This window comes from Aptenodytes forsteri, unplaced genomic scaffold (genome assembly GCF_000699145.1).
Source record: "Aptenodytes forsteri isolate BGI_AS27 unplaced genomic scaffold, ASM69914v1 Scaffold323, whole genome shotgun sequence".
Classification (NCBI taxonomy): Eukaryota; Metazoa; Chordata; class Aves; order Sphenisciformes; family Spheniscidae; genus Aptenodytes; species Aptenodytes forsteri.
This window is the reverse complement of record NW_008795323.1, coordinates 1,106,686-1,117,602: the sequence shown is the minus strand read 5'-3', so window position 1 is coordinate 1,117,602 and position 10,917 is coordinate 1,106,686. Positions and strand designations below refer to the sequence as shown.

Below are 10,917 nucleotides of genomic sequence, written 5' to 3'. Positions count from 1 at the left end.
CCACCCCGCTTCTGGGGGCTAGCGGTGGGGATGACGGGTTTGACCTTGGGGTGCGTCCCCCTTCTAAGGGAGTCTGGGACACGCGAGCGGTTGGGGGTGCTGGTCGGGTGGGCTGGCCGCTGGGGCGGGGGGTGTCTGGGGAACCCACGCACGGCAAGAGGAGCCCCTTCCTTTTCTAGACGTTTCTTTTGCCTCGCGATAAAAGGTACGAATAGAGGCCTCACCCACAAACACGAGCGCGCTGACTCAAAGATGGTATAGTAGTTGCATCCGGGTATAAAAGCTACCCCATGCACAGAGAGCGTTTCCCAAGCTTTAACGTTGCCTTTTTGCCTCTTCTTTGTAGGGTAACAAATTCTCAGTGCATTCCTTATCCAGTTGAATACTGACATGAATTTAAACACTTAAGTTACAGTTGCAACTCAGCTCCTTTCAGAACCAAGCAATGAAAATTACTTGTACTGACCTGTCTGTACTGATACATAATAAAATTGCAGAACGATCAAACTTCTAATGTCTAGTCCCTTTTTTAAAAACAAAGTATTCGTATAATCTGAATTTTAGGGGTAATGTTAATGCCAGTAAATGCTTAGCAATGTCTTTGCTGTATCTGATTACAATTGGTTTGTTCTTGCTGATCTGTCCTTTGTGAACACCAAAAGACCCCAAGAGGAATCAAGTTTCCCTCGAGAGTACTGCTGTTTAAAGACATGAGGTGATTTTAGTTTGAAAGAGCAGCTTCAAATGAAGTTCACATTTTTGCTGTAAGAATCAGTCCGTTTAGTCTCGTTCAGGGGCTGTGATGTATGTCGCGTTCCTTAAATGAGGGCAGTAAAAAGACACTTATTTTGCTGCTCTTGTTCACTTTTGCTACTGTGTCATAATAAATACTATGACCAATCCAGTTCTGAAGCAGCAATACTTCTGAGTATCTCCACATCAGAGGCACGAGACATTAAAATAAGCTGTATTTTAATGATATCGCTAGAATTCTTGATACATATAATGTAGTAGTAACAGCTATTTATATCCCGAATCTCTCAATTGCTAATTCTAAAAGGTGATATGAAGAAACTACTAAAATCCACCACTGCTTTAGAAGAACTCTGTTTCTAGCTGTAGTTAGTAGATAGCTTTTTATTTTTCCAAATACTGCTGAACTATAGTGTATGTATGACTCTCTGAACATGTGTGAAACAGAATACAGTTGCTATGCCTCAGGAAATAAGTAAATAAAGTACATATAACTAGTGTGTATGTCCAGTTGTCTTTTTAAACTGTCCTAATTATTCAATTTTCATTCATCTTGAGTCACAGTATTCTCATCTGTAATGCTACTTTTGCTCTCAAGTAAGTTGTATAATGGTGAGCTTCTGTAATTGCGAGCTTGAGAACACTGTGAGCTGTCTTGAGCATTTATGAAACATTACATTATAGATCCTTTAAAAATACAAAAAGTAAAGCTGAATTTAAAAGGCAACAGTTTCCTTGTTTCAAGCTGTTCATGTACTGTTGCATGCCTATAATGTAGCATCTATTGGTTACTTGGCTTTCACAGGTGTTCACTCTAACATGGTAATTTCCAGAATGCTCTTCAGTGGTTGAAGTTGATTTTGTAGGTCTGAGCTGTTATGAAATGTTGTTATGTGGGCTGTCTGTTATCACACAGCTAATATTTCCTTCAGTTTCAGTGGTTGTAAATAACAGCTATTAAAGAGAACTTTTTATCCATATAGAATAATACTCAGTCATCTTGCACTTCAGAGACATTAGACTTCCTTCAAGAGGAAATCAGTGTTCTAACTGTGATATCTATTCTCAATGCAGAATATCTTGATTTGAAAAGTTTCTTTAAAAAAAAAAAAAATCTCTGAATACAACATATCTGATGGTTTTTAAAGGTGCTATATGAAAATAGTGTGCTTCCAGTGTAAATAGAAATCTGAATGGTAAATTTCAGTTCTGGATATTTATCACCACACTTTTACAATACACACTATGGCCAACAGCCTTGTAGTTACTCCTAAAACAAAGTAAAGACTATTTTAGCGAAATCATACATGCATTATTTTTGAGACTGCCACTGAACGAAGAAGTGTGGCAAGACTGCCATTTCAGCTGTCAGTATAAAGCTGGAGAAACACTTACTTTTCAGTCCTATCAGTTCCTTCTTTTAAAGAAAACCCAGATGAAGTAGCAGTTGTAGCTTAAATAAGGAAACTACTGCTCAATAATACAATTTTTTGTTGCTGTTAAACTTTTTTTCTTGGAAGAATTCTAGTATTTTGGCTTATAATGTGTAGACAGGAGAGGAAAATGAAACTTTCACTTAGTTTGCTGTTATAAATTAATGAGTTTAGTTTACTTTTTTTTCAGCTGAAATTATTTTAATAGAAAATACAATCATATGTAAATGTGCCTCTACTAAATGGCATTCTTCCAAGGGGTGTGGCATTCTCATTGCATTAAATGCTGCTCCAGGATTCCAACTATTTGAAAAAACCCTATACGGTAGGTAAAAAATTATTTCTCAACACACTGAGGCAAAATATGCTTTTAGTGTAAGTGTTAAAGGTTTTCACTTGATGGAACAAATACTCTAGCATATTGAGACTACAGCATTGAGTACCTTTGGGTTTAGATCATTCCAGAAACAGGTGAACATTTTAGCTATATAAATCCTTTGTATTTCAGACAGTATTAATCCTAATATGTAGTGCTCAGGAGGTCTATTAATTTATGCTGCTTTTCTAATATAGCTACATAGCAAGTAGAGAGTCATTTACACTTTAGAATTGGTAAGATGAATCTGAGTTGTGTGAGAGGTAGAATTTTAAAATTAGTCACGTGTGAAATACTACTCAGGGTGAAATAAATTTAAGTCTTGGTATTATCTAGAGTTTAAGAAAAATAGCTTGAGGTTCTAGTTTAATTTGTAGGCTTTATCTGTGTACATAAATGGACTTAAAAGTTTGGGATGTTCCATATTTTTAGTATTGTATCACACAATTCTTCACATCAGTGTCTGGTTTGGGGTTAATGAAGTATGTGTGTGTAGGAGGGGCAATGAGATGCCTTTAATGTAGATGATGCCCTCCCCTGCTGTGCGATGACTTCCTTACCGTGGTTTTATACAGTAAATCTAGCTATAAAACTTCCAGTGCTTGATATAAAATACTGAAGCCACATGATGCAAGAAACTGATCTGGTTTAAATTCATTAGTCTGGTTTCTATTTGTTAAAAAAATTATGGACTGTGTAACTGTAATCATTATAACTCCTGATAAACCTGACTTTATGCTGGCTCAGGTACAGTCATTTTTGCAACATCTTGCTAAGAACTGGCTCTAGCTCTGACTTACATGCTCTGGCTAACAAAACAGAAGTATAATCGCATACATTCAATTGACCTGGGTCAAATTCTACTAGGTAATCTGACAGTGCATCATAGATCTGCTGTCAGTTGTGGAACCTTCACTTTGTTCTGTTTTCCACGTGAAAGTAACTCAGCTTGGTATGGCCTATGTGGGATCACACACATGTAAGTAATTTCTGCGCTGTAACAGTACTGCCACGCTCATCAGCATGTATAGTTAGGAATTCCAGGGTTATAGTCAGGATTCCTTTTATATACTCCCATTTTTTTCCCAGTACGCTGTGAAAGAACTTTGTGGGCATAAAGCAGAGGAGGAGATCCCTGTAAGTATTACAGAAATAAAATTATTTTAGACTGTATTCTTGTTACAAAAAGCAGACTGTCAGTCTGAATGAAAACTGCTAGCAGATCATAGCCTGTGTGTTCAATTGCATCATCTGGCTCTGGACTGAAAATGACCCCAAACTTAGGTGTGAGAGCAAGCTGTGTTTGCATAAGGAAAGTATAGAGTAACACCTGAGTAAGTAAATACTACTTTGAAGTCATACTACAAATGGCTTTTCATCTTTTAAGTGCTTCTGTTTCTCCTAACAGCCATTATAAGAAAGTGTGTCTCTGTCTAAAATGTAAAACTAAATTGCTGCAGTCCAAGATCTTTTCTATTAAGGAAAGGCTATAGGTAGAATGGAAGTTGGGAAGAAATAAATTTCCGTCAGCATTGCAAGTTTTCTTTTTCCCTACATCATCCCCACACGTGAAGGGAAATGTGTCTGGTTTTATCTACTTTGCTAATTTATCTGAAATAGATAAAACAGTAGATAGTTCCATAAAGGTCCCACGCTTTCCTTTGAGTCTAGTTTCTTGTAATATAGCTGTTACACCAGGGAGGTAGATGTGATTTTTAGATATATCTACATAGAGTATCAGCATTTTTTAGCTAGGATGGGGGACAATTTGCCATTTCTCTCTCAGAAATCACCAGCTTCAAACTGAGAAGGAAATAGTTCAGGGCTAATGAAATAAAAATTAGGGGGAGGGAAATGACACTGACATCCTGAAGCATGTTGAAAGGTGACACTGGAAAGGAATGAGCTTCTCTGAGCATTGGAAACTTCTGCCACAGAAGAACAACTAGTGTGAAACTACTGGTTTGTTAGGCTGAGTTCCTGTGCTCCACATCAGATGCTGCTTTCTTTGAAAGTGGTTATCAGTTTCTAGATTAACAGAATCTGCCAGAGGATATAAATTATGCCCAGGAATGGCATGACATTGATATTTTAACTGTACCTTATCTGAAAAAGTAATTTGCTTTGTGGTTCGAGGCTTGTGGCAGTCCTGTATGTAGTCTTCTGGCTATGATATGTTGTATTTGTTATTGCAGCTGCTCACAAATGACTTCTTCAAGCCATTTTCAATGGCTTGAAAAAAAATAAACGCTTTGTTTTTGTATTGCAAATTCCTTTGATACAGTGCTAAAATCTCACTTTTGTCATTTTTAAAACAGATGAAATATGAATGTCCTGTTTTCTTCTAACTGGAGATGTAGAAAACTTGAAAAATCAAAGGAAAAATAAGCTGCTTTCAAACCTTTCACAGTTTAACTTTTGGAGGTGGTCTTCAGTGTACTGACTTTTTTTGAAACTAATTGTACTTTATGCTAGCTTTGTATAGCTTTATTGTGGAATAGTAATGCTTTGCCATCTGGCTGTTAGGGCTTGCATTTGGAAAGGCAGTATGTTTGACAAAGGGATGTGTAGTTGACAAACATTATTTCTATTCTCTTCTCCAGAATTTTACAGTTCAGTAATTTTTTTAATTTGTCACTAATTGTTTAGAAAACATTTTTAAAGTCATAGTTGGCAGAGCAGATTTTTATTTCTATTTTTATGTAGTCTAAAGAGACTGTACTCGCTACCAAAAACCCAGTTGTTTTGAGATGGACTTGAGTTGATGGTAGTTTCTGATTCTCCAAGATATGTCAGTAACTTTTGATACATCTTAAAGCTAGTAAACATCTCCTAAGCATGTTGAATTAGCTTCTCTGTTAATTTTTCCTTTTTACTTCAAGGAACAGTTTCAAGGTGAGTTTAAGTCAGTCTTGAGAATTAAATTATACAGCAGTCTAGTGATGATCTGGAATAGTCTCTTAATTAAGTCTCTTAATCTTACCTCTTAGATACTTTCGTGTTTTGATTAAGAAGTTGTGCTGGTTTTGGCTGGGACAGAGTTAATTTTCTCCATAGTAGCTAGTATGGGGCTATGTTTTGGATTTGTGCTGGAAACAGTGTTGATAACACAGGGATGTTTTAGTTGTTGCTGAGCAGTGCTGACAGAGTCAAGGCCTTTTCTGCTCCTCACCCCACCCCACCAGTGAGCAGGCTGGGGGTGCACAAGAAGCTGGGAGGGGACACGGCTGGGGCAGCTGACCCCAACTGACCCAAGGGATATTCCACACCATATGACATCATGCTCAGCATATAAAGCTGGGGGAAGAAGAAGGAAGGGGGGGAACGTTCAGAGGGATGGCGTTTGTTTTCCCAAGTAACCGTTATGCGTGATGGAGCCCTGCTTTCCTGGAGATGGCTGAACACCTGCCTGCCCATGGGAAGGAGTGGATTAATTCCTTGTTTTGCTTTGCTTGTGGACGTGGCTTTTGCTTTACCTATTAAACTGTCTTAATCTCAACCCATGAGTTTTCTCACTTTTACCCTCCCGATTCTCTCCCCCATCCCACCAGGGGAGGGTGAGCGAGCGAGCGGCTGGGTGGTGCTTGGTTGCCAGCTGGGGTTAAACCATGACAGAAGTTAACATTCTTTTTCCGCATATGAACAACTGCTCTGCAGTTAGCCCTGAGAGATGGCTTTTTTCCTGGGCTTTTTTTTGTTGTGCTTTACATGAATGTATCTTGAGTATTCCCTGCTATTTCTCAATCTTGCTATGCCAGGATAAGTTTTGTTAGTCTGGTGCTTAGTGAGAGTTTTAGCAAACTTAGTCCAAGCTGATGAAAGAGCTAAACTTTAACTGGCTAGTCTAAATATAGTATCAAGATGCTTCCAAAAGTTACACTGCATTTTAAAGATTGTACTGTAGACCTACTTTTAACACTGAATGTTGAATAAAGACCAGCCAAGATTACCAGAGTTCATGTTAGACTTTACAAGATCCTTCCTCTATTAATGTGATCTTCAGAAATTTATGTAAATAAGCTGTTTATCAACACTTGCATTGAATTTTGGTTGTGATTAGGGAAGGTCGGAAGGCTTTTCAGGTATAGGTTATCTGCAGTTGCAATGGCTCGTGTGTGAGTGGGCTTTATAAAGCAACTTTTTCAGGGTGGGTGTTGTGATGCATTTTCTGCAATTAAAAATGAAGAACACGAGAAGAGAGACAATAGACTAGAAAAAAACTTGGAATACCCTTTCAAGGCTAGTGGTATTCCTGTAAGATTGTATTTTGTCTTTTGTGACAAACTGGGTGGAATTTGAAAATGGATTAATTTATCTCCCCTTAAGTAAATACAGCAGCTGTATAGCATAGTAAAAATTTAGGGTTTAGTACTCAAAATTTTTTGATGATTCCTAGGACATTTGTTATGTACTGTAAAATGCCATTTTGGTGTTTTGAATACACAGAAGACATTTGTCTCTAAAAGTTTATATTAGAAAGTTTAAGAAACCACCTTAAGGAGGTAGAAGAAATAACTATAACAAGGTTTGTGATGACTGCTTATCTTTTAGAAGTTACTGAATACTTAAATACCAGCATTTAGGAGGATATTTAGTTTGAAGCAGAGGGAAAGAGATGAATGTGAAGGTAGCAGTTAGCTAAGGGTAAAGAATAGAGGTGGTAAGTGGAGGATGAGGTGAAAAATGGAGATGATGATGTATCAGGTGAAGAATTAGGATAGCTGTGGTTGCAGTCTTCTTGTAACTTTAATTTCTTTTGTATGGGGTCTGGACTGCAAAGCCAGTGGTGGTATTTCTGTTACTGTTGTCCTGTCCCACTAAGTCTCATCCTCAGTTGTTTTTGTGTCTTGTATACCTTTCCATACTCAGTTTTTATTTTTGTGGGTAATATAGCTCAGTAGTGTATTAACAGATCAAGATTTTTTTTTTTCTATTTTTCTTTTGAATACTATAAAGATAAGGAAGACTGGTGGAGGAAAAAAAAATATTTATTTGTGTGGTTAAATGATGTTTAAGTTTTAGCAAAACATTACTAACGCCTTTAAATCAACCACTGTGTTTGAGAACTTGCAGTGAACTTTCAAACAAAGTCCTCCAGCAGTGCAGGAATGACCAAGTGATTATTAATCTTCTTTGATGGATTTCTTTTATTTTATTTTTGTAAAAGCAAATGCTGTCCTAATAGACTGTAGGGAACAAAAAGCTCTTAGCTGAACCTTTACATCTTGAGGGATTTAATACCTTTACTAGAGAAGATGATATAGGTGGGTTGTAGCAGAGATTGTTGAGGGAGGGGTTGTTGGGAGGATGTTGAGTAGAAGCTGGGAAGAAGATTATGAAGATATCATTAGAGTTGATTCCTGTGCATTTCACCCTCTGTAGATTGCCTCTAATTGTGTTAGGCCAGGCAGAGCATTGTCTTTTGGGAGTTTGGGTTCCTGAGCTGTGGGGAAAAGGCATTTTGGAGATAAAACTAATTGACTTACAATATTTTAAGAACAAAACCTAAATTTGGAAGTAAGCTCTCTCTTACTGTAACAGTTATAATTCATATAAATTATTTTTTAGGCTTGGAAAGATGCACATTTATTGGATGGTTCACTGGCTACACCAGCAGTCTCAGAATAGTGTAAATATTTGTGACTTAATTATTTGTAGTATGCAAGTATTTGGTTGCAAACATTCTGATGCCTGTCAAGCAGTGTAAATATGCACATTTTTAAAGAAATAGTTAATGATTTAGCAGCGTCTGAGCAAAGACAATTTTACTTTCACACCAAAGTACATATCCTTAGAATTCTAGTGACTTTCAATGCAGTATGCTTAAAGTAGTGGAGTTACATTTTTCAGCCTAATTTCTGTGAGTTTAATTTCATGTTTGTAAATTTGCAAAAGTAGAACAACGTCACGTGACTATAAGTCTGATAGGTTTTATTTCCTAAATTAACACAGCAAGTGAAATAGGCCTAAATACAGTATTACAAGTATTATCCTTCCTCTATCTCAGCTTTTTGTAGTAGGAATTTGGAGTTGATCATGACTTTTTCTCTTGATTCCTTGTTCTATTTCTATGCAGTTTCTTTCATGTCCCATCCCTGAAATTTCTCTGCAGCTACCACTTAGCAGAAATCAGGATAATTTTTGTATTACGTTGTATAATTGCTCACTAAGTAACTGAAAGATACTATGAAACACTAATTCCGTTTGTACTACGCAGAGCTTAATCATAATGACTGCAGAGCTTCCATCTCTGCTGTCGAATGAAAGAAAGCAGCAGGGGAAAGAAATGCAAGAACTGCACCAGTTTCCGGTGTCTGTGCTGTGTTCCAGATTCATAGAACTGGTATTCTAGGTACATTTAAATTCATTGCTAAGTGTGTAGTCTGCATAATTATAGCAAAGACTTCCTAAAAAACCTGAGCCTTCCTTCTGTGAATGCTTCTCCATTACACAAGCCTGACTCACTTTTGTTCAGTGAATGTGCTTTGCAATGGCTTCTAAATACCCATTCTGTTACGACAGAACTGTGGGGTTTTCACTCTTTTAAGTCTTGACTGCAGAAACAGTTTTAAACTTTCAGCGTTACAAATTGATTCCTGTCTAGAAGGAATTTCGGGATCTAGAAGGAATTTTGAATCTTGAACTTCATGATGGAAGTTTTGAAGGAAGTTTGCATGCTCTTCTCTATGACAAACCCTTTAAATTTGATCTTTGTCTGTATTTTCAGGTAACTGAGTTGAATGAGCCTCTCTCAAATGAGGATAGAAACCTGCTGTCTGTAGCCTACAAGAATGTAGTTGGAGCTAGACGATCTTCCTGGCGTGTCATCAGCAGCATAGAGCAGAAGACTATGGCAGATGGGAATGAGAAGAAGTTGGAGAAGGTTAAAGCCTATAGGGAGAAGATAGAAAAGGAGCTTGAGACAGTCTGCAATGATGTTTTGGCTCTCCTAGATAAATACTTGATCAAGAACTGCAATGACTTCCAGTATGAGAGCAAGGTCTTTTATCTGAAAATGAAAGGGGATTACTACCGCTATTTGGCAGAAGTTGCTGCTGGAGAGAAGAAGAACAGTGTTGTGGAAGCCTCAGAAGCTGCCTATAAAGAGGCTTTTGAAATCAGCAAAGAGCACATGCAGCCCACTCACCCAATTAGGCTTGGGCTGGCACTCAATTTCTCAGTGTTCTACTATGAAATCCAGAATGCTCCTGAGCAGGCCTGCCTTTTAGCCAAACAAGCCTTTGATGATGCCATAGCAGAGCTGGACACACTAAATGAGGATTCCTACAAGGACTCCACTCTCATCATGCAGTTACTTCGAGATAACCTCACTCTGTGGACGAGTGACCAGCAAGATGAAGAAGCAGGAGAGGGCAATAATTAAAAAGCTTTCCTCCGATCCCTCTTTCATCCACTTCACCATCCCCATCATCACCAATATTTCCTTGCCACAGTCACACTAAATATCTAGTGCTAAGCATATCTGTATTGTACAGCTGTTCAGATCTGCTGTCCACTTTATCGAGAAGCAGTTTCAGATGAGTCTTCATGGGCATTGATGGACTGATTGGTTTATTGGCCCTATTTATCTTAGTTGCACTTGAACAGTGCAGAAAGATGCATAGTAAATGAGGCATTTTTAGTTTGCCTGTTGATTGGAAAATGATGGAAAGAATAATGGAAAGTGATTGAAGATGATTAGATTCCAGTTAAAATTTTTTCCATTTGAAATGAGCTGACAGTTCTGTTAAGCAGTACATTTTGTGCATGCAAAGTAAATTAGCCACCCCAAATTTTTTTTCAGTCAATGAAAACAGTTAAGCTGATGTGAAATGAGAACCCTGTTCATCAGTTTACAATAAACTGTTTGAAATGTGAGGTTTCAGTAGCAATTTGGTTTTTTGCCTCTAACTTATGTGCACAGTTTCTTTTAATGCAGTGCATCTACCTAAGAGTTTTGATACTTGTAACCTTTTGCGGTTGTTTTGAAGAATCATGAATTTATTTTTTGTAAACTCTTTGGCTGTTTAGTTGTCTGTGTATTCTGACAACACTATGTCAATATTAGCCCATGTTAAGATGGATGACTGAGATGCCAGACTTCTAAATTAAATGTTTTGGAATTAAATGAATAAAATAAAATGCTGCTTTGGGGATGTTATCTCTACGTAAGCTGTCCTGTCTTTTGTTCACAGCAGAGATTGAGTTACCTAACACATCACTGATGGGTTAAAACATACTTAATCAAAAGTTTAATGAGAAGTTGCCTCTCGTGCTGAAAAAAATTATTAAAAATATCAGCATGCCGAAAAGAAGAAGAAAAAAAACGGGGGGGGGGGGGGGGGGAAGGAAACC

The 10,917-nt window shown here is 37.6% G+C and overlaps 1 protein-coding gene across 1 annotated transcript in view; it reads left to right on the top strand.

The window, feature by feature from the left end:
- YWHAH (tyrosine 3-monooxygenase/tryptophan 5-monooxygenase activation protein eta) overlaps positions 1-10,729 on the top strand; it is a 19,368-nt gene extending 8,639 nt beyond the window's left edge. The window contains exon 3 of the mRNA XM_009280033.1: positions 9,290-10,729. Coding sequence (XP_009278308.1) covers positions 9,290-9,946 — 657 coding nt within the window. The 3' untranslated portion in view covers positions 9,947-10,729. The remainder of the gene's footprint in view (positions 1-9,289) is intronic.
- The last annotated feature ends 188 nt before the right edge of the window (positions 10,730-10,917 follow it).